The 26,464-nt window shown below is 49.2% G+C and overlaps 1 protein-coding gene across 1 annotated transcript; it reads left to right on the plus strand.

Annotated features, from left to right (window-relative positions):
- Positions 1-4,278: 4,278 nt before the first annotated feature.
- On the plus strand, positions 4,279-25,771 carry TLX1 (T cell leukemia homeobox 1). The gene is made up of 3 exons (XM_060240848.1): positions 4,279-4,808; positions 8,654-8,891; positions 25,216-25,771. The coding sequence occupies exons 1-3, from the start codon at positions 4,316-4,318 to the stop codon at positions 25,436-25,438; spliced, it is 954 nt and encodes a 317-aa protein (XP_060096831.1). The 5' UTR covers positions 4,279-4,315; the 3' UTR covers positions 25,439-25,771.
- The last annotated feature ends 693 nt before the right edge of the window (positions 25,772-26,464 follow it).

A 26,464-nucleotide genomic window follows, 5' to 3' on the forward strand; every position in this document is an offset into this window, starting at 1 on the left:
CTTGCAATTCAGCCAACGGGTCTGGTCAGTTTCAACAGCCAAAATTTCTGTGCAGACTTTGAGGGGGGAAACAGAACAAGGGAAGTCATGTGTTGATATGCGAAGGTTAAACTTGCCCCGATGCCTTTCTCTGCTGAGTAACACTGAACACGCTTCTCCGGAATAAATGGGCCCTAGACGAGTGTCCCTCCATGCTCCAGGACTTCTCTTTTAAGCCTCTGAGATCTGCTTGTCTGTGCATTATATTGTTATTGGTATAAAGACAGAGAAGTTGCTTCAGGCTGTATTCAAAGCGCAAGGGCGGCTCCAATAATATTTAATCGTACTGAAATGAAAGATAATTTTGACATTATGTGAACTATTCTCCGAGAAAAGCAGTTTCAAGTCCTTTAGAAACTTGCATTCTAACATTCAGCATTAGTTGAGAGCAAATATTTGGATTCAAATTCAGGCCGATTTTGTGCCCTTGACCTTCACGGGGTTTAAATATTTCATTTAAATCCAATGAAATATTTGTAATCGCTTGAATGTTTTCTAAAATTAGCTTGGGTTAAGTGAATCAGAAATCGCAGCATATGTAATCTAGGCTTTAAAAACTGCGATCCTATGTCCATTCTCCAGAGAGCAAGCTGTATTGCACTCAGCAGGCCTTGCTTTCTCGTAAGCATGCCTATTAAGGATCCGGCTTCCCCGAACGCCACAAATTAATTCCTGTTCTAGTAGGACTGAATCAAATTGGGCACTAATTGTATTCCTTGGGCCGCGCTCAAAATCGGCTCTCTCTGCTTCCTCGCTACAGCCCAGCGGAAGTCAGTACTTCCAGCTCCTGCTATGGAGTTGACTCTACGGTAACAGAAGGACCAAGGATGAGATCCTCGCTCGCCCTCTAGAAGAGTTGCCCCTGACTGACTCCAGGTTGTGCATCTGATGCGGTCATCCAAAGAGAGGTCGTGTTTAGAGGCACAAAAGCATGTTTCGCTCGCATTTTTAGAGTGCGTTTGATCGCGCTGCATACTCTCGCGGCAGATCTGGCCTGGCAGTGGCCCAATGGGAGACCTCCGGGGAATCCGAGGTAAGCGGCCCCCAGTCCCAGGACAAAAGAAAAGCAGCTAATAAAAACAGTGTTGCACTTACCTGTAACTGTTGTTCATCGACGTCTTCTATGCATACACACAATGTGGGGATGCACAGCAAGACGGACGATGAAACACAGGGAAAGGAATGCGTTTGTGCATCTCTGTCCCGCGAGACTTTGGTGCAAAGCTCGACTCTTTGATGCATAAACCTCACGCGCAACTCAACCTCGTGCCTAAGTGGGACTTGCGGATAGGAGGGCAGCCCGCCTACAACCTCTTTCCTTGGGAACTTGCCTGCTGGAGCTTTTTCTTCTGCCTAACCGCAACTTTCCCCCGGTTCCTTTTGTCGAAAAGTTCGGAATAACTCAGAAACTTGCTTGGTTCTTCGTGACGTTTAAAGTAATCCTCGCCAATATATCCTGCAACTGTTACTTTTGACTCTTCTCCCCCGATGTGTCAACACCTTGAAAATAAAGTTCTTTGTTGAGACACCCAGCCCCAGAAGAGCCGCTTCAAATTAGCCAGATTCAGATTGAGAAACGCCCTCTCGCCTTCCTACCATTTAACGTCGACTCAAAACACTGATGGTTTATAAGAGTAGACAATAATGCCAATCTCGGAGAGTGACTGGGAGCTGGATGGATTGTGCCCAAGGGGAGCTGCCTGCGACCCAAAGTGAAGAGAGGGCGCGGGTCCTGGGGAATGATGAGGAAGGTATCCTTGACCCCGCCTGCTTCCAGCGGCTTCCAAGGCCCAGCAAAGTTCCGAAACAGGTGCGGGACAGGGCTGTTTCTGGCAAGGTCAGAGAAGCGCCAGGCGCCTGGTGCGCGGGCACGCCGGTTTCCTTGGGTCTTTTCACCAACCAAAGGAAAAGACGTTGCTTACAGAAAAAGTATCCCTTTAAGGCTCAATAGGTTTAAAACCGGGCTGATTTTAAACATATTTGGCAAACAGAATTATATATTTCCCCCCGTTCCTTATAAAACTAATGGCATAGCCCTTCACAGTCTGAAACTTCGGACTTGTCACGCTTTCCTGATCGGTTGAACTCAGTAGGAATGAAGGTGGCTGGCTAGGAGTGGATTTCCAGGGTACCGTATCGTTAATTTACCCAATAATTGTCGGTTCTGAGATTTGCAGTCTGTATATTGAATGCCGAAGGGTATTGGGGTGGGGGTTCTGAAGTGTGGAAGTTCGAAGATGACATTCTGAATTCTAGTGGATAGTTATCGATAATGAGGCTGAATGAGGCTGCGTTAAACCCTGCTACACCGGATTCCTTCCTCACCAGGGTTCACTACTTTAATTCATAAAGCGTTTATTAAAATTGCTTCTAATAACGTGGGGACCGCTTGGGGGGGGGGCGGAATTCACTAGGAATTCTAGAATTCACCGGTTCAGTTGCTTGCATTTTACAGCTTTCTGTACAGCCTAAGAATAAACCTGGACACTGGGTTCAGGCTTAGCACATTCTTGCAGAGAATGAGAACATCAAGCATCAATAGCTCTCCCCCCTCCCGGGCTCTTTTCTTTCTTTTTCTTTTGCACTGGAGCTGCTCATATTAAAGTTGCAAGTAGCCAGGACCCGCATATTAAAGTTGCAGGTAGCCTAACTCTTGGCAGTTTCTCGCTCACACGTTTTTGGTTTGTTCTGTGAATGCTGAGGATAGCGTCCTATTTATAGCCTAGAACAGGCGAGATGAGCAAATGGGACCCTTTGCGTTTCAGAGGGGCCCAGAGAGCATTACTGTGTTCTACAAGGAGAAGCAGCTTTGGAGCCGCGGGGCTCCCTCAACTCGCAGGCCCAGGCAGCTGGCAGAAGAGAAAGAGAGCTGATCTCACCCCTCCCATAAAGCAGCGGTTTAGCTGGTCCCGAAACTTAGTCCTTTGGGACGGAGAAGACCGGGGCTCCGTGGATCTTCCGCACCTGCTGTTGGGATACGGAACAAAACGCAGAGAACGAGAAAAGCTGAACGGTGTCTTGAGAAGACAGCCTGTAACTGGAGGAGATCACAGGCCCCCTCTCCACACACACGCCTTGAGAGCGCCCCATTAAATCGGCAGAACCTCATGTTTTTACAAGGACAGCACGTTTGGAATCTGGTTATTAATTCGTGGCCCTTAGATTTTTAATTTTCCAGGAGAGAATTCAACCGAAATGGGATAAGACTTCATGCCCTCCAAAACGCTCCTTGTACCCCCTTCAATTGGTGTATTTTATGCAACTATAAGAAATTAAATGCTTAGGCTTTTAATTTGGTAGGCTTTTTAGATATGAAAACTGTATGGAGAAATCAGTAACATTGCTAAGGAGCAATTGTATTAGGAAGGGGGGATTTTAAGGGCGGGGCTGAATCGAAACAGCCAGATCCCCGAGAACAGCCTAAAACGTCCACCTATTAAACACGTTCTACCCTTTCCAAAAGTTACCCAACTCGCAAAGCCCCCTCAACTTGCAGACACCTCCTCCCCCGCTGTCTGCTCCCCGGTGCTTTTCTCTGCTCTGAGCTCTTGCCTAACATCCGAAAGAGTTCACTGACATCTAAAGCGGAAATCCTCCTGGCCCCATTCAAGCCTAGGCACTTTGGAGCTGGGCAGGCGTAGCCTGGGTGTTGAGTCTGCATATTATGGTCCAGCATTTCCCTACAGCGACGTTTGTGTGTTTTGGGAGGAGGGAGAGAAGCCTCTTTATCGCCGCATGAGGCTGGCCTGGCGCGCACACACACACGCACACGCACGCACACGACTGTCCTTCAGCGAGGAGGGAAGCGGACCGGAGGTCTCGGAGCAGCAGCACCCGCTGGGGCTCCGCGGCGCGCAAGGGCTTGGCTTGCCAAGGCCTCGGAGTTCTTGCCGGGGCTCCGGCTCGGGTTTGGCTGGGAAAGCAACTCCTTCTCGTCTCGCTCTTTCTCTCCTCTCTGGGCTGTCATTCATCCCGCTCCTGCAGGCTCCAGCCAATGGAGGAGCAGGGCCTAGTAGCGCCAGGCTTTCGGCCAGCATGATTGATGCCCTTGCAGCGAGGCGAGAGAGGGAGTCCACGGGCGCGCACGTCCCCCCCACCCCTCCCCCAGCCTTCCCTTCCTCCACTTCCAGCCTCCTTTTCACCTCTTTGGGAGCAATTGAAGCGAGACCGGGAAAGCTGCGCGTATTTTGAAGAGTCTCCCGTTTGGAATAGGGAGGAGGCAAGGGAAGGGAAGGGGGGGGGAAGTCGCCCTCCTCGGGGTGGCTCTCGGCCCAGCATGGATCACTTAGGGGCGCACCACCTCCACCAGAGTCACGCCGAGCCCATCAGCTTCGGCATCGACCAGATCCTGAACCACTCGGACCAAGGCAGCTGCATGATCTCCGGCGCTCGGCTGCAGGAGGCGGCGGACTACGGCCTGGGAGGATGCGTGGTGAGCAGCGCCTACAGCACGATGAGCGGCCACTACGGCTCGGCCGGCGGCAGCGGCGTCTCCACCTCGGCGGGGGGCTACAGCAACGGCGGGGCGTGCAGCATGGCCTCGCTGGCCGGCTCTTATAACGTGAACCTGGGGGTCGGGGCCATGAACGGAAATAACCTCAACGCGGCGGGGGGCGTGATCCGGGTGCCAGCGCACCGACCCCTCACCGGCGGCGTCCACCAGCCTCTCTCCACCGCCATGCCTACGGTTCCCTCGGTGAACAACCTCACCGGGCTGACTTTCCCCTGGATGGAGAGCAACAGGCGGTACACCAAGGACAGGTTCACAGGTGAGTGGCTCTCCCACGCTCCCTCCCACCCTCCCTTTGCACCCCTCGCCAGTCGCTCGCTCTCGCTCTCTCCCCTTCTCTCTGCCTCTCCTGACCGAGCGCCCCTATGCTGCCCTGCAGGAACAGCCCTCGGGCACCATTTCTAGCGGCTTAATGGCATCGATTGGCTTGATTTATAAGCAGCGTTGACGGACTGATCGTAGGTTTATGGCCCACCAGAGCGACTCTGCCCTGCTATTTGGAAAACAGAAGCTTCCCAGAGAAGGGAAACTGTTAGGGTATTCCTTTCTGTGCTGCTATAGAAACTTAATCTGTGTTCGGTAGACGCTGCTGTCATGAAAGTCAAATTTCGTTGCAATTTACAGCAAAAGAGTTCGGATTTCACACCCTCCAGCTAATAAAATTGTTCCCTGAAATGGGCTTGGCATTATCTGCTGTTCACCCAGCCTTTCTTCCGGTCATTCAGAGAAACTAGACTCTCACAAATCTTGCTTAAACTGGAATCTTTATCACTTGTTCAAGAAAAAGGTGAATCGCACTCCCTGGACTCAATAAGTCACAATGCAGATGGATCTCACCCCCCGCCTCCGATACCGAAATATTTTAATAACAAGAGAGTTGCATACTCATTTCTTGGAAAGATTTATTTGAAAGTAGCCAAAAGCGCTGATCCGAAAACACATTCGATTGTTAGGATAAATCGTCTTATGAAGGAAGTTGACACTAATAGCCACATTGCCACAATAACAATCGCTGCAGCAAGAGCACTGAATTGAATTCAGGCGACTTTATTGGCTGTCGGACAGGTGTCTAGTAAATGTCCCAATTTAGCCTGAAATACAATCTATTCTAATTCTGCGTGTATTGTTTAAATTCTCGGCTTCAAGAGTAAGCTATACATAGTTTGAAGTTCAACAAGACTTCTGCCCGGTTAGAGGGTATTAAATCACTGATCTACAAATTAATAATAAACAAGCAGAGTCCAGATGAGGTTGGGAGAGAGGCCGATCAATAGCGCTGTATGCTCTTCTCCTACCAGCCCCGCCCCCCTCTTTCCTCAGTTCTCCAAACCGGATACTATGGCGGAACACCTCTCTTCTTAAATAGAAAATGGAGATCAATTGTGAATGGGAATGCATGGTTTAGTGGCAAATCCATTAGAAGAAAAACCTCAATAATCCCTTTCAGAGCAGCCTCCGGATTTCCCGCCCCTATGACGTTTTAGCCTTGGGTAATGCAATTTCAATTTTAATTTAAAAAGTGAAACCCAAGCGTCATCAATAAGCCTCCCATTATTTTAGGCCCGGAGAAGGATATGATATTCCCAGAGCTGGCATCTTACCTATCTCCCAGGGGCTTGCAAAGTTCAAACGTATGATTGTTTAGAGAGCCGCCTAACAAGATGGATGGGCAGATAAACAGCCCCACAGAATTTTTTTCGTCAATAGAAAGGGCAAGCTCGAGCCCTCGATTTTGCACGTTTAGACCTGAAATCCACTTTGGATTTAATATGGAACACTGGGAGAAACACGCTTCAGGCCCGGATTTCAGTGTTATTAGGCGTTCATTGATAACGGATAAGCAAAACAATAACTAGAAACAATAACATAGGACTATGTCATGTTCTAAGGGCAGTCGGTTTCTCTTTCTCCCAGTCCTGCAGAGGCTGCAAGAATAACTTTCTTCCAGGGGCCTATGTTTCTCTGCGCGCAGCGCTTTTTTGCAGATAAATAAACTGCAGCGTTGGACTGACTTTTCAGCCGAACTAGTCCCATCTGCCGATCTTCGTCTGATTTCCGGGTACTTTCTTGTGCCTCTTTGGAGTTCAGAGGCCTGCGTTGGCCTTGTGGCCCCTGGAAGGAGTGAGCAATTCTTGGCAGGAATCTGGGCCTGAAGGTCAGGTGTGTCAAAGCGCAGGCCGATAACAGCAGAAGGTTGCCAAATACTATCCTTATTCTTTCCTCACTTTTCCTGTCGACCGTACCTTCAAGACAACAGAAGGAAAGGCATTCTGATTTCTGTAGGACTGCCCCAGAATATTAAAAACAGCCAAATCAAATTCGATCCGATTTTCTCCCTCTCTGTTGTTCTATCTAAATCCTTTTAGTGCTGACTCATTTGGAATTTAGCAGAGAACCTGCCACTGTAGTTACTTGAGTTTATAGGAAACTGGAGCTAAGGTCCATAACTGTAGGGTGTTTTTTTTTTTTAAGATAACTTTTAGATCGCGATTTAAAACCTATTCCAGCTGCAAGTCAAGGCTTTATGAAGCCAGTTGGGAAATCGGCAGTCAGGCGTTTTTGTATGTGAAACTCCCCAAATGACAGGACTCTGTTTTATTTATTTACTCCTCATCTGAACAAAGAAAACGCCTCAAAAGTGCAAATAACGATTTTCACCAATAACCCCTAACTTTAAAAGGTTTGAAAATCAACACATTCAATCGATTTAGAACGAAATCGACAATAACAAAGAGAAATCAAATGATGGTTAAATATATCAGCGCCCCCGAGGACAGATATTCCACCTTCTCCCTTCCCTGTTAATTCAGGCGTCTTAACTTGCGCCTGGCCGGACCCTCTTTGCCTTGGTTTTTCATAGGCTCTCTGGATTTAGAAGCAATCGATGCCATTATAAGATGTGGGCGAGTACCGGGTATTTTGTTCACTTGCAAAAAACTGCTTCAGTATTATCGATCAATAATGTTGTATGTGTAATATGTAAAATAGGGGGGGCATATAGCTAATAAAGCCCGGTCCTGAACATGGTTATTATCTAAGATTGCCTTACCCAAATCCGAATGGGTTCCTATCGATAGCACCCTCAGAAATACACGTCTTGTGATCGGTTCCAAGTCCTCTGAATTTGGGCATGGACTAAGTTTACTGCCCAGTCTCCTAGCCATTTTATCATCGAAGGAAGCCCCGCTGATTTCAGAGCGACTTCCTTCCAGGATCGCAGCCTGAGCGAGTTCACTTTCTGCGTGGCTGTGAAGCATGTCGGGGGTAGCTGGGGGAGCAAACCATGAAGGGCTTTGTTTGAAAGAAGCAGAAGCAAAGTCTACGTCGGGTGCCTCCTTGCCCGGCTGGTGGGTTAGCTAAGGAGCAAGCGACACCCTTCAGGTGCCAAACTGGAGACTCCTGAGCTGCAGGCTGAGGCTCGTTCCTCCAGTCAGGCCGCTCCCAACAAACAGGCCAGCTAGCAAAGCCCCCCCACCCCCGGGTAGAAGCCCGGCTGAGGCTGCTTAAGGCCGCTGCTCTCCTGTCCTGGGCCAGCAGCACTTCCCGGGCCTGCGCCCAGGGAGAGGAAGGGAGAAGAACTCCGAGCCGGGCTCGGCTCTGATCCGAGGAGCAGCAGCAGCTCTGGCGGCTTGGGGGGGGGGGGGGGGAGCGGTTCCATGTCCCGAGCAGGGGCGGCATCTCGGCCTTCTTCTTCTTCTTCTGTTTCTCCGGGCGGCAGCTGGCGCAGGGCCTGGCCGCTCCCCGACTTCTGCCTGCCTGTCGTGTCCCGGCTGCCTCGGGCGCCCCCAGGGAGCAGATGGGGCCTGCAGCAATTCCGCTGGGCGCGGCAGGACCTGGAGGGCGGCGAGTGACCCGATCGATGGGGTCGGCCTTGAGGCTGGGAGGAGGCCAGGAGCTTCGAGGCGCGGGAGGCGGAGCAGCTGGAGGCTTCGCTGTCGCCCGGCGGCGCCATCCCCTTGCCCGCCTGCCGGCCAGCCTGGGTGTGGGTGGGAGCTCTTCTCTGCCGCGGCCGCCGCGCTTGTGGGTCGATGGCTCCTGCTGTCCTGATCATGTCGCCGCTTGCTTCTTTGCCCCCCCCCCCCGCCCGCCCTGTCTCCCCTCCAGTGGCCCTCTCACCGTTCACTGTAACACGCCGTATAGGTCACCCCTACCAGAACCGGACGCCCCCCAAGAAGAAGAAGCCGCGCACCTCCTTCACCCGCCTGCAGATCTGCGAGCTGGAGAAGCGCTTCCACCGCCAGAAGTACCTGGCCTCTGCCGAGCGCGCCGCTCTGGCCAAGGCCCTCAAGATGACCGACGCCCAAGTCAAGACCTGGTTCCAGAACCGCCGCACCAAGTGGAGGTGAGCAGCCCCAGCGCGCGGGGGGGGGGGGAGCGGCGCCTGGACTCCCTCCTCGCCCCAGGGGAGACGGGACGAGAGGAGAGGAGAGGAGAGGAGAGGAGGGCGGGCCCGGGCTTGGGAGCGGGCGCTGGCTCGGGGTTGCACTGCAGCGACCAGCCGGGCCTCCGGGAGGTTCCTCCTTGAGCTCAGTCGCAACCGGGGGTGGGGTGGGGGGTGGGGCGGGTCTGTTACCTTGTCTTGTCGTTGGACGCCTTTCCTGGCCTGGGGGCGAGGCCCTGGGGCTGCATCTCTCAGCCTCCTGCACTGCCCCTGGGCCTGGGGTTGTGCTCTTAGGTCGTGGTTGGTTTTGAAATGTACGAGTACGACCCTCTCCCCCCCCCCCCCCATTCAGTAGCCCTTCTCCCCGTTATATTTTCCGCGGCTATCGTATGCTTCGCACACCCTCTTCTCTCCGCTCTTCTGGCCGTTGCTTCCACCGAAAACAGGCCTCTGTTTGTGCCTGAGAGTCTCCTCACCCCCACCTATTTATCAGCACTTCCCGCGTTGCGCATTTAAACCCAAACGACTCCTTCATCCATGTGGCTGCGATTTCCCCAGTCCCCGTCCCCCCCCCCCCCCCCAATCCGGGGCACACGTTCTGGCGTTGCTGCCGATAGTCCCCAGTAGCTGCTCTTTGGCTTATCGAGCGCCACTGGCTCTGGGGCCCATTTTGAATGTGAGCAGCAGCGGCCCGACCTCTTCCTGGCTGGCTTGATGGTGGGCGGCAGCCATGAACTTGCTTTGCTGTACTCGGTGTTTTTGGAGGCGGTTGGTGCCTTCTGTTGAGGCAGAAGGAGCGAGGCAAGGCGGCTGAGGCTGTACGTCCAACGCACAAGAGTTTTGCCACAGTAGACTTAAACAGCTCTTCTTCGAGGCTGAAACGTCCAGTTACGGTGCGAATTCTAAGAAGGCTCTGGCGGGCACAGCACGCAACCCAACCGCCTTGAAGTCCCATCCCGGTCTAATCACGGGCTCCAGGAAGGACAGAGGCGGGCGGGGAGCCGCTACAAAAGCACCCGCATTAACGCCTCGGTATTTTCGCGGGCAAGAGGGCTTTAGTAGGGCTCCTTCGAAGTTAAGTGAAGTGAGGATAAGGAGGGAGCCACGGGATTAATGTGGGTCATACCACCGCTCCTTAGAACTGAATTGCGCTCTTTTCGAAGTTTCAGGGAAAGTCCGACATTTTGTCTGAAGTGTGTGACAGCGAATGGCCTTTATTTATCAGGATGTGGAAGGGTATCTTCGGGTTAGATACGCACACCTCTAGCACCTGCTATCTATTCTTTTCCTAAACGTTGAGGAGGCCAGCAAGCTTAAACACGTGTTCACACACAGGAGGCAGATCTGAAGTTAGGAACGAGGCGCAAAGAAAAGTGGGCAGCGGTTTCCTGATCCTCGGGCAGCAGAACAGCCAATTTTCGCCGAAGAGGTAAAAGAGGCCTCAACTCCCTTGACGGATCTCAGCTCCCCTGTCCGTCTCCTCTTGCGGTGCTTCAGTGCGCCCCGGAGGTTTCCACCCTCACAACTCACTCCCCTGTGGGAAATGATTTCTCATGCCTAAGAGCATGCAGCCCTTAAGAACCACACACGCACGACGTTCTTTTATCGATATATTATCTAGTAGACGACTACTGCAAATGTTAATGGCCGGACAGACCAGGTCGAGATCAAATCGAGGCCTTAATTGTAGGAATCCTTCCATGCAACCGACTTCTCAGTTGGAGACCCCCACGGAAGGGTCTGAGGAGGAGGAGGAGGCGCCGCAAGAGTCTGTCCCGCCAGCAGCCTGACCCGCCCCGCCCCGCCACATCGACTGGGAAATCCGCTCGGCCCCGGGTCCCCAATCCCCTGTTCCCAGGCTCGCCTCTTAACCCGAGTGTCTCAGACTTTCAAGACTTTCCTCGGAGAAAGGCCCCTTGAACAATAGGGGGCGAACCCTCCTGAGGAGGGACGGGGCGGGGTGCGGCCTCTCTTGGCCTTCCCAATCCCGGGCTTTCTGGGCCTGAAGGACTCCCCGCCGCTGGGGGTTGGGTTGTGTTTGGACGACGCCTGCAGTACCCTCCAGGGAAAGAAATGGCTAGAGACTTTTAATCTGCACATTCCTTCCATCATTTAGAACAAAAATTAATCACTTGCGTTTCTTTGGCATTCGGGAAAGGATGACGCATTTGCGTTTACTTGACTGATTTTGGTGGGGGTTTTAAAAACCGATTTAAAGTTTCCTAAGTCGCCTTCGAAGATTCTCGCGGTCGAAGTTTGTGTCCTAGAAATGAATGAATGAATGAATGAAACTAATATTACATATTAGTGACCTGGGAAAGAGTAAGTTCCTTAAAAGTTCTCCCTCCAGTTTAAGATCCCGCTGCTCTTGGTGTCGAGGTTTGTAGAGGGAGGTTGCCGATGAAGCCTGTGTTTTGATGGCCCCGGAGACTGAGTTCACCTTCAAACCCCCAAATGACTCGATGGAGAAAGAGCAGGACGACTTCTGGAACTTGCATCCCGGTCCTGGAAGCCAGGAAGGGGGGGGGGGCGCTTTCCAGGAGCACCCAGCCGCTCCTGCTGCAGCAGCTGAGAGAGAGGCAGGGGCAGCAAGGCCTGTGAGGGGAGGGAGCGAGGAGTCGAGTCTCCCCTCAGGCGGAGCACAGTCCATATGAAAAAAGCAGTATTTAAAATTGGGGGGAGGGGAATCAAGGACACCCGTTGCTGATGGCACGTGGGAGGGGGGAAGGAATCTGTTCCTGTGTTGCTTTCGGCCAATTGGCTTAATTTTCCTGCCCCCAGCATGGAATGAGTTGGTGCTCATCCGGAAGGAGGACGAGGTCTCTCTCACTCCCTCCCTCCCTCCCTCCCAAGTGCGGCGGGTGTGAGAAGGAAGCGCTGCGGTGCTTCCCTGGGTCAAGCAGCTGATGACCCATCGATCGATTAACGGCGCTCTCTGAACTGGGTGGCTGGGCGGCTCCGGCTAAAGTTGGTTTATTGACGGCAGTGAGTCCGACATCATGACACCTGTACTGCGAAGCCAGCCGTAGGACGCTCTCGGGTGAATGAATATAGGGGCTGTTATGGTCACTCACAGGCCTGGAGGAAACGTCTTGTCTGTTTAACAGTGTAGATGGGATGTGTGTCCCCCTCCCCCTCAGCTGGCAACCCTCAGCGCTGTTCATATATTGCAGCCAAAATAGCACCAGCAGCACAGTCCTAAACAGAGTTTCTCCAGTCTAAATCCACTGGTTTCATTTCAATAGGGTGGAGACTCTGTAGCCTTGTGCTTGGGGCACCTCAGAAACTTATACACAATTATTGCAGCAGAGGCCGTCCAGAGGCCGTTTCCTCAGACACCGAAGAAAGATTTCTTCAGCGGAGGATCTTAGTCATGGCTAACGTAAGCTGGATGATCTCTCTCTCTCTCTTGTATTGTGGGCGTACCTGGAAGCCATGGCGACCTCTGAGGGCCTGGAGGATATGCAGAGAATAATGCCTGCCCCTGGCTCTGATATTCCACAGAGGTCTCTGCCATCCAAGTACTTGCCAGGGTCGGTTCTGCTTAGCTTCCGAGATCTTGCCAACGGGCTTAGATGGGTACCGTAGCACTACTTAGGATTGCACGACCAACGGCCAGTCTGCCTTTTTGTAGGATTGCGCCCTCTGTGTTTAAGGGCAACGTGGCCGTTCTTGCTCCCTTCCTAGGGGTCGCGGAGCGGCTGGGATGTCTCTCCACCGCCCTGCATGCCAGTGTTGGGGGGGGGGGGGTTGTATTTGCACATTTGCAGTTAAGCAGCCTCCTTCCCCCCGCGGTTGCATTTCCTCCCCACCCCGAAGAGCTGTGAGTAACTAAGCTGTTCTCTCTCTTTTGGCTGAAGTCTTGAAACAAATAGGGCTGGGCCGCCAGGCTGGCGGTTTCCGCTTCTCTCTGACTTGACGAATGGCTCTTTTTGCCCGGCAAGCGGCGCTAACTGAGAAAAATGCCCCAGCCCGAAATTAATAATCTGTTATCACTAATTATAAAAAAGGAAGCTGCGTGGCTTTTCTCTACAAAGTCAAAACAATATTAAATATGCATCACCAGTAAATTTGTGGTGGAGGAAAACCTGTGCATTATTCATGCCGCCCTTTCCTTCGTCAAGAGAATGGCTGGGAAAGCGACTCATAAGCTTCCGTATCTCCCCCCCCCCCCCCCAGCCACAATTGAGCACTTTTAAAACTCAAAGATGGTCGTGGAAGAGTTAAGGGCCTGCTTTAATTCATCCAGTATTCATCAGTAGGTCTCCACAGCGCTTTACACAGGAACTTTAATGGATTTAGAAGGGTGTTAATGTTAAGTTTGTTTGCCTGGACCATGCAGGTCAGGCCTTCTCTGGTCAGTTCTTGGGCGCTAAGATGTGTTGACTTTGGTTAGTATTGGATGGGAGACCGTCAAGAAAGGCCAGGGTCCCTAAGCGAGGCAGGCAATGGCAAACCATCTCTGAACGGCTCTTGCATTGAAATCCCTAAGGGCACTTTCCACCACTACCAAGTTTGTTTAGGAATGCATTGTGAGTGACAGACAGTGACCATATCTGTTAACAGCTAAAATGCCCCCTTTCTGAAGCCATTCTCAGTCTTTATCCGATAAAAGCAATCTCCTTAGGGCAAAGACTTCCGAAACTATGGGAAAGGTGGGGCTCCATCTATGTGGGCCTTACCTTGGCTTTCTGTTGATGCAGGATGAGTTTCCAGAAAATCCCCTGGTTTCATTATTTAATAGGTGTCCGGCAACTTAATTATTGTACTGTTACTTCCCACTAAAAGTGCTGGGGTTGAAAGGACTGGGGCTTCTGCCTAGATGAGGTACAGCAGAGTTTAGATGCATACCCAGCTCAAGCAACATTAATTCATAGAGAACATTAATTCCCATGCTGGGAATTATTAGGAAGGGAATTGAAAACAAATCAGCCAGTATCATAATGCCCCTGTATAAATCGATGGTGCGGTCTCATTTGGAGTACTGTGTGCAATTCTGGTCACAGCACCTCAAAAAGGATATTATAGCATTGGAAAAAGTCCAGAAAAGGGCAACTAGAATGATTAAAGGTTTGGAACACTTTCCCTATGAAAAAAGGTTAAAACGCTTGGGGCTCTTTAGCTTGGAGAAATGTCGACTGCAGGGTGACATGATAACGGTTTACAAGATTATGCATGGGATGGAGAAAGTAGAGAAAGAAGTCCTTTTCTTCCTTTCTCATAATACAAGAACTCATGGGCATTCAATGAAATTGCTGAGCAGTGTGTGTATTGGCCACTGTGTGATACAGAGTGCTGGACTGGATGGGCCATTGGCCTCACCTGATCCAACATGGCTTCTCTTATGTTCTTATGTTAGGTGGGCATTGCTTTTTCCCCAGTAAAAGAGTTTTTGGAGGGTGTGGGGTGTAAGGTTGTAAATGCAACCATCAGATTTTTCAGCATTATTGAGAACAAATCTTTCATGATGGGGTATCCTCTATGCAGAAAAGCCTTCCTGGCTCAAGTTCCCTTGAAGATTGTCCAAGTTTTGAGATCAGAACGGATGGTTTTCTTGTATATGGAAAGCTAAAAATACATGCTGTGAAACCGCCCTGTCAATGTCATGTCCCAGTTTTTTGATCATAGTGACTGGGAACTTTCTTAGACTGAGTGAGCCCACCAAACTGAACTAACGCTGCAGGCAGGAAGTGTTTTATATGATTACTAAAACTCTAATGGTTTATGAGCTGAGGCACTGTAAAGAGATCAATAGCAATAAAGAAAATAAAAAGGATCCTTCTATCATTTCATTATAAACTGATTCTTGAAACAATTTGTTATAAAGTGAAAGGAGCTGATCAATACAGGAGCAATCTAGTTCACTGATCAGAGTAGCTTGATAGAAAGATAGAAGAGTTTTTGCTCCGTTGGTTTTTTTAACAAGGAAAATGTACTAGTGGTGGATCCCATGGAGTTTTAGGCCTAGACATCATGTGTGTTGGCCTAGGAATAGGGAGACCCATTTTCAAATTCCCACTCCACTATGAAACTTTTATTTATGGCCTGTTCACTTTTGTGCCTGTAACACAGGGCTGTTGTGTTGATAAAATGGAGACCAGGAGTAACAAGCATGCCCTTCTAAGTTTCTCAGCACAATATAGATGGAATAAGATAAGTTTTTCTACCTGTTGGTGCATTAGTTTTCCTCTTCTTTTGTAAATCTAAATGATGGACAAATCAACCTGTCTGCACATTAAACTTGCACTAACACTTCAGGGATTAATTAGAAGCTATGCTTTACACTGAGACTCATACTTGAATATGGGCTGAATTGTTTAAGCCTGAAGCATTTTATACTGAAGCCTTATTTTTCTAACTTTAAGCCAGAAAGTATTAGCAAGAGAGAGAGGGGACTGTGTTCCAAAACAAAGGTCTTTATCTCAGGGAAAATATTAAACAAAGGACAATGTTCTTGAAGAAAATTTCCACATTCCATACATCTGGGTCAAAGCAAGCTGACCTAGGCACTTCAGGAAGAGCCCAGGGCATCCCAGAATAATCCAGCATTGTCCTAGTAACTGAACTTCCAGCAATCTACAAACTGGCCTTGGCTAGCATTTTTTTTTTTTTTGGATATGCCAAGGCAGGGGTGTCAAACTCATTTGTTATGAGGGGCGGATCTGACATAAATGAGATCTTGTTGGGCTGAGCCATGTTGGGCCAGACCGTATGTGTACCCAGGGCTTTTTTTGAGCAGGAATGCACAGGAACGCAGTTCTGGCTGGCTTGGTGTCAGGAGCTGTGGCCTAATAGGCAAATAAGTTCATGCTGGGCTTTTTCTACCCCCAAACCATGCGTGAAACAATGGTGATGTCAGGGTGTTTGGCCTAATATGCAAATGAGTTCCTGCTGGGCTTTTCTACAAAAAAAGCCCTGTGCATTAGGTAGAACAGATATAAACTTTATAAAAGATTAGGTAGAACAGATATAAACTTTATAAAGGACACAGACAAACACAATTAAAGGGGTTTTTTTTTAAAAAAACTTAAAATAAAACATTAGCACTCATTGGCCTTAAAGGTGCTTTCTTTGTATCTCTCCCATGGGATCCAGGGAACTGGGCAAAGGAAACTCTGGCTCTTTCCTTCCTTCCCCAGGAGGGGGGAGCCTCAACCAATAGAAGAAAGAGAGGCTTGGCTCAGTAGCTCTGCTGTGTGATTGAGAGAGCCTGGTAAAGCAAGCTCTCCCTCCCTCTCCAAGGTAGGAGCCTCAGCCAATGGTGAAAATAGAGGCTTTGCTCTTTAACTCATGTGTGATTGAGCAAGTCTGTCAAAGCAAGCTGTGATTCAGAAGGAAGCAAGAGAGAGGGAGAAGGGAGCAGATGACAGCCAGTTGCTCAGGGGTCTGATAGGAGCCCTCCGAGGGCCTGATTCATCCCCCAGACTATACCTGTGCCAAGGTATACACTTTTAACACCAGCACCAACTCAGCTCTTTGCAAGGGCTCAAGTAACCCAGGGGGGGGAAACTGGTCACTGAAAACAGAGATAAGCGATTGGATCATGTTTTGATAAACCAATTATAATTAAGCTGTCCCATGGTGGATGTTATCAAAATGTATATAAACTGCTATAATGGACCTGATTCTTTGAGAAGCACAGAAACACAGGAGATACTGGTATATAGAGAGAGTGTGAAGTGTTTCTCCAGGCATATCGATAAGCCTTACGTAAATAATTCCTGCTTCAACAGAACTCTAGTTGTGTGTTACTTTGGGAACTGGGTGAGGGAGCATGCTTGGCTCACTGTTTGTGTGCAACATAAATTAAACTGGAGCAGAACATGGATTTTGCTGAGATGCCATCCCCTCTCCCTCTCCTCTCCTCTCCTCTCCTCTCCTCTCCTCTCCTCTCCTCTCCTCTCCTCTCCTCTCCTCTCCTCTCCTCTCCTCTCCTCTCCTCTCCTCTCCTCTCCTCTCCTCTCCTCTCCTCTCCTTCTCTTTCCTTTGCCCTTCCTGCTCATATTGTACTGGGTCAGTACGATAGGCCATCATATGTGTTTGGATCCTCTATGTCTCCTTAGACTTTTTTAAAATATAAACTTTTCTTAAAATCTCATCTATCTGCCTACGGAAGTTTGTGTAGTTAGCCTGACTGAGTTCAGAAGGGACTCTATTGTGTAATGATGTTTTCATCATTATCTAGAAAGTTCTTTTAAATCTTACCTGGAATGCCTCCATGGCTCTAGCTTATCTAGCTTGGGGTAGAGACCAAATACTGGTTGAGAGCCAGTTTGGTGTAGTGGTTAAGTGCGTGTACTCTTATCTGGGAGAACCGGGTTAGATTCCACACTCCTCCACTTGCAACTGCTGGAATGACCTTGGGTCAGCCATAGCACTCACAGGAGTTGTCCTTGAAAGGGCAGCTGCTGTAAGAGCTCTCTCAGCCCCACCTACCTCACAGGGTGTCTGTTGTTGTGGGGTGGGGTGGAGATTGTAACTGCTCTGAGACTCTGAAATTCAGAGTATAGGGCGGGATATAAATCCAATATCCAATAACACCAACTTCATAAACAGGGGAAAATAACTTTATTTGAATAGTTTACAAAAAGCAAAACAGCTAAGCAACAATTGGCTAACAACATTTGAGCAAAGAAAAATAAAAGAGGCATCTAAATGCAATCCTGTCTCCACAGGTCTGACGTACCCCTTTCATTTAGTAAATAAAAGTTCCTGCAGGCCCCTTCATCCACAGCTTACCAAATTTACTTGAAAGGAAGGTGACTTGAAAGGTAAGCTGACCCTCCCTAAAAAAAGAAAAAAGTTCTAGTTCGGTGGCAGCTTTAAGACCAACAAGGTTCTAGTCTAGGTATAAACTGAATTCAAACTTTGTTCTGCTGCTGATTCAGACCAGCATGACTATCCACCTGTATCAACCTCCCTAAAAAGGTTTATATACTAAGAAAATTGTTTCATTGGTTGCAGTTTTCCTGTGCACATTTATATTTAAAAGTTCCATTGAGCTTTGTGGGTTTTAGATCTCAGTAAAGTTTGGTCTGCAGGGCTGCAATCCTAAGTATGTTATAGCAAGTAAGTTTTGGGAAATCTATGCATAGGGTCAAGGTATTTATCTGACCTAAATGGGAGAAATGAATAAACATAGAATGGAATGTGTGTGTGGGGAGATACTTGTGAAATTCCTGCTTTGTGGAGGGGGTTGGACTAGATGACCCTGGAGATTCCGTCCAGCTTTATGATTCTATGAATGCAGACATCTTATGAGGATGCAGCCAGCTGTAAGATCTTTGCCAAGTCACCAGGGACTGTAAACTATGCCACTGTTCATACTATCTGACAAGGGTTGCCAGCTCCATGTTCAGAAATTCTGAGAGATTTTGTGGTGGAAGCTGAGGAGGGCAAGGTTTGGGGTCTGATGAATCTCTGATCTCTAGAGTTCAGTTGTAATTCTGGGGGATCTCCAGGACCCACCTGGAGGCTGGCAACCTTAAGCCTGGCAGCAGCTCCTGAGTGACGATACCATCTGACTTGCATACCCTGCTTCGGTGGGGTAGGGCGGGATATAAAGCAAATGAAATAAAATAAAATAAATTAAAAAAACGACTCAACTAGGTTTGGCAGCTTGCTACTCTTCAACAGCAGCCAGCCTATGAAAGCCAGTGTGGTGTGGCAGAGTTTCAGAGATGGGTCAGATCCCCCATCTTGCTGTTGAAGCTGACTAGGTGATTTGGGGCCAGTCACATACTTTCTGCCTAACCTACCTCACAGAGTTGTTGTGCAGATAAAAAGGAGGAGAAAATAATGTAAGCTGCTTTGGTCCCCACTGTGGAGAAAGACTGTCATTTTCTTAGGTAGAGTCTGTGGAGGAGGGAGTGGAGATGGAAAGCTGAAAACAGAGGGAAAGATAAAGGTAGGTAGCCAGTTGGATGGAAAGGAGATAGGGTTGCCAACTCCAGGTTGGGAAATTCCTGGGGATTGAATGGGTGGAGCCTGGAGACGGTGGGGTTTGAGGAGGGGGAGGACATCGGACAGGTACAATGCCATAGATTCCACCCTCCAAAGCAGCCATTTCTTCCACAGGGACTACCATTGCCAACATCCAGGTGAAGGCTAGAGATCTCCCAGAATTACAACTGCTTTCCAGATGTCAGAGATCAATTTCCCTGGAGAACATGGCTGCTTTGGAGGGTGGAGTCTATGGCACTGCTTAGGTTGCTTCTCTCCCCAGACCTTTCTGTCCCAAGGGTCCACCCCAGAATCTCCAGGAATTTCCCAACCTGGCATCCCTGTAACTGGGAGATGCCACCACCACTGCTGCTGTGCGGGGAGGAAGCACATGGGAGGCTGGGAAACTGATGGGGGCAGAAAGAAAGAGTGATAGGGTGGGGAGGCAGAAAAACAAAAGAGAGTGGTGGGGTGGGAGCAAAAAGAAAGAGGAAATGACAGGCATGGAGGAGAGAGAGAGTAAGAAAAGGGGTGGCAGGAAGGAGAAAGAGTATGAAACAGGTAGGGGGAGAGGGGGAGAAGCAAAACTTGGGGGATGGGATAGCTGCCCTGCAAATTTGTTGTGGATCCCCCCTTGCAACTCACAGAATTTGCTGCCATAGGACACAGTGTTATGGTGATAGTGTAGGTGGTTCTAAAAAGAGACATGATTGTGAAGTCTGGTGTGTGCTATTGTCCATAGTAACTAAAAAGAACGTCATTGGTCAGCAATTGTTCTGAATATTAGATTCTAGAGAAAAAATGGGGAGGGCAGCTGCCTTCTCATTCTGTTTACTTCCTTGAAGGCACTTGGTTGGCCACTGTTAGAAACAGAATGCTGGGCTAGATGGATTCTTCGTCTGATTTCTTGTGATTGTCTTAAATATGCTGTGGAGAAACGCCATTTTAGTCAGTGGTGGTGCTTCATTTGGCAGGGGTCAGTAAATCCCTCAGCCGGCTTTGTAGCCTTCCCCTCACTCCCCCCCTCCCTTCCAGAGCCAAACCAACAACGCTAGGGGGAAAATCTCCTAGAGAGGCAGGAAGTGCTGTTGTTCCTTGCATGTGTTAGGCAGGAAGAAAAGGAAGATTTGAACTGGGGCTCGAGCGAGCATGTGGTGAGCAATGGAGGCTCCTGCCGGGGGGGGGGGGGGGCCAGGCAGGCAGACTAAGTAAGTAATTCACAAGACAGGGCAAGTTTAGATCAGGGCCAGCAGGACGCGTTTATAACACATTTTGTTTGTCAGGCTGTTTGCTGTGCGGGTGCTGTGCTGTGCTAATTTTGTAGATGCAACTGTTTTTGTTTTGTTTTTCTTTTCCTATCCTTTTCCCTTTTAAATAAATGTTTTTTTTTTCTGTTTAAATGCTGGCAATCAATCTCTGTACCACATAGATCCCCAGACCGCTTTAGACCACGCTGTGTTGAGAAGGGGGCCCCAGGTGAAGGGGGGAAGGCATGCAGTTGGATAAGGTGCCAATCCTCCAGGGGTGCCCCAAAGAAGTGCTGAGGTCTCTGTGAAACCCAAGTACAGGGTGGCAGAGGACCTGGAGGCCTAGCCTCACAGCTGGAGAGGGGGATTGGGAGTCCTGTTCCTCTCAATCTGAACCCCGGGACTGAGCAGGTGGTGGCAGCGAGCCCAAGGGGCAGGAGGAGAAATAGCTCCCTCCAGGAGTTGGCGACTCAATAGAGATCCACTGACGGGACCGGGTCTGAAGGCAGAATCGGGCCGGTTCCGTCACACTTGGTGGCAGTGGTGGGATAAGAACAAACAGAGAACTTGATTGGCCAGGCATTTTTGTATTTTTTGATACGTGCAAGCACCCAGAGGAAGCAACAGAGGTTTTGTTTTATTTTCGGGTCAACTGGAGTAGGGAAAGTTTAGCTAGTTAGGATGGAGCGTGCTAAGAAACTGGAAATCCTGAAGATGACAAAGCCACAGCTCCAGGAAGAGTGCGCAAAACAAGAGCTGGAGTGTGACAACCTGACTGTAGCAGATATGCAAGTCCTCCTGTTGGAGTATCATCAGCAGGCAGGGGCACCTGCAGAAGGGCACCCCACCCAGTCAGACGCAACCTTGCGGCTACGGATGGAACTGGAGAGAATGCGTATCGAGGCGGACCGAGACCGCAGACGGGAGGAACGAGAGAGAGAGCTAAGACAAGCAGAGAGGGAGCTGAGACAAGCTGAGATCCGCAGACAGGAGCGGGAAGAGCAACGTCGCCATGAGCTTGAGGTGCTACGTATGGAAGCTGAACTAAGCAAAGAGATCCAAGTCACCCCCAAGGACTTTGCAGTGTACCAAGAGGGAGAAGACCCCTCCATATACCTCTCCAACTTTGAGAGGGCAGCCAAACAGTGGGGGATTGCAGAGGAGGACTATATGTCTTACCTCTGTAGCAACCTGACTGGAGAGCTTTCAGCCATCTATTACAGCATGCCTAGGGAAGATGGGGGGATAACTTTTGCGGCCTATAAAGCCACTGTATTTAAAAGGTTGAAACTGGGGCCAGACCACTCCCGGAAGCAGTTCAGGGGTTTGGCTCCACAAGAAGTAAATCCTATTCTGAATGTGGGGTAATGAAGGAACAAACAGTTCCAGTGTTATTGGGCCGGGATTTGTTGGTTGGCCGGTACTCTATCAAGGCTGTACCCCGCAGCCAAACCCCCAGGGGAAAGTGGGAGGAGGAAGGCAACTTTAAGGAAGCCACCTCACCACCAACCAGGGAGGGGGAAATAACCCAGGTTACTGAGGACGAAGAGAGGGCAGTCACCCAGGAGGGGGAGGACCAGCCTATCTCAAGCCCTGGAGTAGGGTGTTCCCAAGGGGAAGAGGGGTGTAGCTTTCCCCAAGTGCAGCAAGAGGCGGTGGATGTTCCTAGCGAGGAAGGGAACCTGTCTAGCGTAAAGGATGTGCAAGCTGAAGAGACCGAGGTGGAGAGTGGAGATTTCACAGGAGGTTCTGAGAGCAGCAAGGCTAATGTGGGCTCAGAGGAGCACATAGCTGAAGGTTTGGGGGGACGGGAGCGGTTCCAGAAGGGGGTCCAGAGCGGCCTTAGGTTGGAACCGGTTCACCAAGTAGCTGTGGATCAGGAAGTGGGATCGTCCGAGACGCTCTCAAAACAGGTCGTCTTGAAGCAGGGCAGACAGGAATCCTGGGAAGCTGTGGAACCTTCCAGGCAGGAAGGGGGTCAGTTGGGTAGTGCTGAAAAACCAACCGAGGGGACTGAGAACCCAAGCCAAACCCTCAGGGGAAGGTGGGGGGAGGAAGGCGACTTTAGGGAAGCCACCTCACCACCAACCAGGGAGGGGGAGGACCAGCCTGTCTCAAGCCCTGCAGGAGGGTGTGCCCAATGGGAAGAGGGGTGCCAATTTCCACAAGGGCAGCAGGATGCTGTGGAGTCTTCCAGGCAGGAAGGAGCTCAGTTGGCTGACACTGAAAAACCAACTGAGGGGGCGGAGAACCCAGATCAAACTTTGGCTGAGTGTTCTGGAAACAGTGGGACTAGGGGTGGCTTGAAGGAACAGATGATAGGAAGTCTGGGGGAGCCAGAAATGTTCCTGTCTGAGGTTCAAAGTGACCCTAGGCTGGATCCACTGTGTGAGGTGGCAAGGGACCAGAAAGTGGAGTTCGCAGAAGCTGAGACAGGGGCTAGGGTGATGGATGTCCTGCCACTTCATACTGGTGAATGGAAAGTGGAATGGGAGGGACCCCATGTGATTGTGGATGACCTGGACGATGCTACTTATGTGGTGGCTATGGAGAAAACGGGAAAGGCAGTTAAAGTGGTGCAGGTGAATATGCCACAGCCATTCTCTGCGAGGTCCATGGTGGTGCATATAGGTAGGAAGGAAGGAGACAAAAAGAAGCTGGGACAGCAATTGTTTGCAGCACCAGAGGTAGTTTTCTGGGAGGACAGAGGGAACATTCCACCAATGAGGGATAAAGAAGAGGCAACTGTGTGGGAACTGGGCAGTTTCCAATCTCATATGTGGGGCCAGGAATTTGCTCCTTTGATGGGCCACTCACCCCAGCAACAGCAGCAACGGAGGGAGAGCACCAAACTCCAGAGGTGGTCCTGGGAGATGGAGGAGTACATCTTAAAGACTGGACATTCCTTCGGCATGCAGCAATGCAACGTTTTGTCCAGAAAGGACATGGGCACCTAGGGTGCTGGACTTTGTGTATTATTGGAGACATACCTGAATGTTTGTGTAATATTTTGGTTAATGGGTTTCTCCTTGTTTGATTGGATTCTGCTACGGGGTCACCTCTGTAGGAGGCAACCCCTCCGGCTCAGAATTTGAGGAGGGGGAAGTGTGGAGAAACGCCATTTTAGTCAGTGGTGGTGCTTCATTTGGCAGGGGTCAGTAAATCCCTCAGCCGGCTTTGTAGCCTTCCCCTCACTCCCCCCCTCCCTTCCAGAGCCAAACCAACAATGCTAGGGGGAAAATCTCCTAGAGAGGCAGGAAGTGCTGTTGTTCCTTGCATGTGTTAGGCAGGAAGAGAAGGCAGATTTGAACTGGGGCTCGAGCGAGCATGTGGTGAGCAATGGAGGCTCCTGCCGGGGGGGGGGCCCAGGCAGGCAGACTAAGTAAGTAATTCACAAGACAGGGCAAGTTTAGATCAGGGCCAGCAGGACGCGTTTATAACACATTTTGTTTGTCAGGCTGTTTGCTGTGCGGGTGCTGTGCTGTGCTAATTTTGTAGATGCAACTGTTTTTGTTTTGTTTTTCTTTTCCTATCCTTTCCCCTTTTAAATAAATGTGTTTTTTTTCTGTTTAAATGCTGGCAATCAATCTCTGTACCACATAGATCCCCAGACCGCTTTAGACCACGCTGTGTTGAGAAGGGGGCCCCAGGTGAAGGGGGGAAGGCATGCAGTTGGATAAGGTGCCAATCCTCCAGGGGTGCCCCAAAGAAGTGCTGAGGTCTCTGTGAAACCCAAGTACAGGGTGGCAGAGGACCTGGAGGCCTAGCCTCACAGCTAGAGAGGGGGATTGGGAGTCCTGTTCCTCTCAATCTGAACCCCGGGACTGAGCAGGTGGTGGCAGCGAGCCCAAGGGGCAGGAGGAGAAATAGCTCCCTCCAGGAGTTGGCGACTCAATAGAGATCCACTGACGGGACCGGGTCTGAAGGCAGAATCGGGCCGGTTCCGTCACATATGCCAATAGGAAAAAGCCAGAAAGAGGGTGTATATACTGGCTACTAATGTCATAATGGTCCTTACCTCTGCTCTGAAGTAACCTCTCCTCATTTCTGTTCCTAGGGTTCTGGGGTTTCATGGGAAGGGTCAAGAAATGTCTATTTCTAAATTACTGTTTTTGATCCATCATGGTGGATGGGCTGGTTGCTCAGTGCAGGCCAGGCCAGCCAGTCATCCTATGGCGATAGCATCGTCAGGTCATGGCAAACCACTGGGGATACACCTAGCCTGTTTCCTTCTCCTCCATTGCTGAGATTTGTATTGTGAAGCAGACTCCAGTTTCTGTCTTCACAGCACTGAAGCATCTGGGCAACAGCCAGGACAATCAACCACCCTTACCCTCGCACTTTCATCTGCTGCTGCAGCCAAGCCAGGGTCTCATCAGAGCCAAACGCCCATGGCAGAGTGGCCATTTGAATGTGAGTCATTCAGATCCTAGTCTGATACTCTGGCCTTTGGAGGATGGCTGTGTTTTTTTGGGGAGGCAGAACTCCTTTTAGTAATTCAAACTCCTGTCCTAAACAGGAAGCCCTAATGAAGTTTTTGGGCAATTGCTTCAGGAAGGACAAAAGGAGATACTTCTTTACTCAATTAGGAATTAAATCGTGGAATTCACTGCCAGTTGATAGCCATGAGCATTGATGGTCTTAAGAGAGGATTTGTCTGATTAATGGAGGATAGATCCATCGAAGGCTATTAGCCATGGTGACTAAAGGGAACTTCCACATGCAGAGGCAGAAAATCCCTGAATACCAATACTCGGAGGCAGTATCAGGGGAAAGACTTGACCTCTATGCTGTGTTTGTTGTTTGTCCTAGGCAACTGGCAACCACTGTGTAAAATAGGTATTGGATGAGATAGTCCACTGGTCTGACTCAACAGGGCTCTTGCTATATTCCTATAAGTCCCTTCCTTGTCTATGGGTAGTCTGGTTTCAATGTGTTCATGACTGGCGTGCGAAACAGTCACCTTATGATTAATGATAAGATGTATTTGTGATGGGTTGGAATGAGGATTTTTTAAAAAAAGGGATGTTGAGAGTTCTAGTATTCATTATCTGTCATGGTAATATCATATAAAACAATATGCCTATTTCTCCCAGGAGACAGACTGCAGAGGAGCGGGAAGCAGAGCGGCAGCAAGCCAACCGCATCCTCATGCAACTCCAGCAAGAGGCCTTTCAAAAAACCATCAACCAGCCCATCCAAGCAGACCCCATCTGTGTTCACAACTCATCACTTTTTGCCCTTCAGAACCTTCAGCCGTGGTCAGATGACTCTACTAAGATCACCAGCGTCACTTCTGTAGCCTCTGCTTGTGAGTGAAACCCTAAAGTTGGCTGTGCCTGAATGGCTGTGTTATAGAAATCTGGCTTGATTCAACACCATTGAAAGAAGATACACTCCTGTGAAGGGAACAAACCAGCAACCAGACAAAGCGCACTGCTCTATGCATTGAGGAGTAGGCCTAATACCCACAGAGTGACCTATGAGAATATTTTAATAAAAGGGCATTGCTTTCATTCTGGTTATTTTTTTCTTTCTAAATTTTCTAAGGCCAGCTAATGAACAATAATGCAGGGTTCTTAAAGACTCTCTTCTAAGGAGGAAACAATCTGATGTTGTCCTTTTCAGATATTTCCTTGATACATTTTTCATACTATTTGTTCTATCATATATATGTTTTTAGACTGATCATTTTTAAGAAAAACACAACAACTATTCCAATGTGAATGGAGTGTTGGAAATGTCTGTGACAACAGAGGCTTCTTCAGCTGAGGCCCTTTTGCCTCAAAAGACATGTAGATTCTTCAAGCAATCAAGAACTTTTTAATTTTGGGCATTTTCTCCATCCTGAAGGAATGAAAGAGGAGTTTGAGCTGAATGTAAACATTGCCTTGCAAACCATTGTGTGAAGGTTGTGCAGAGTTTTCCATAGCTACAACACTGAACAACTTGTATTTTAATAACTCTGAGGTATCTGTGGCATTTTTGCAGGGGTAATGCAGTTTCACTTGATGGATTATTTTGGTATCATTTATGATATTGCTCTATATTTTATTTACTTTGCTCAAAAAGTCATTATTGCAACAGGAGAAAAACACTTTCTATTTCCTGACCAGCAGCTATACAATTTTCTTTTTATTGTGTTGAGGAAAAGCTTGTGATTAATTTAAGCACTTCTTATAGCGGACTCCAAATATATATATAAAGATATCTAGTATATAGTTTTCAGTTACTCTTTACCTAAGCATCACTGCCATTTTAAATCTAATGGTACCCACAGCCAACCAAACAATTTATCTGAAAAGAATATTTTCAGTTAGTTTTTTTATTTTCAGTTAGTTTTTG

The sequence above is a fragment of the Heteronotia binoei genome, chromosome 6 (genome assembly GCF_032191835.1).
Source record: "Heteronotia binoei isolate CCM8104 ecotype False Entrance Well chromosome 6, APGP_CSIRO_Hbin_v1, whole genome shotgun sequence".
In the NCBI taxonomy this organism is placed as follows: Eukaryota; Metazoa; Chordata; class Lepidosauria; order Squamata; family Gekkonidae; genus Heteronotia; species Heteronotia binoei.

Bases quoted from the DNA above. Each gene is read 5' to 3' on its own strand.
- TLX1 (XM_060240848.1), top strand. From the start codon at position 4,316: ATGGATCACTTAGGGGCGCACCACCTCCACCAGAGTCACGCCGAGCCC. The intron at 4,809-8,653 runs GTGAGTGGCTCT...TCTCCCCTCCAG, and splicing joins CACCAAGGACAGGTTCACAG to TGGCCCTCTCACCGTTCACT. The intron at 8,892-25,215 runs GTGAGCAGCCCC...TATTTCTCCCAG, and splicing joins AACCGCCGCACCAAGTGGAG to GAGACAGACTGCAGAGGAGC.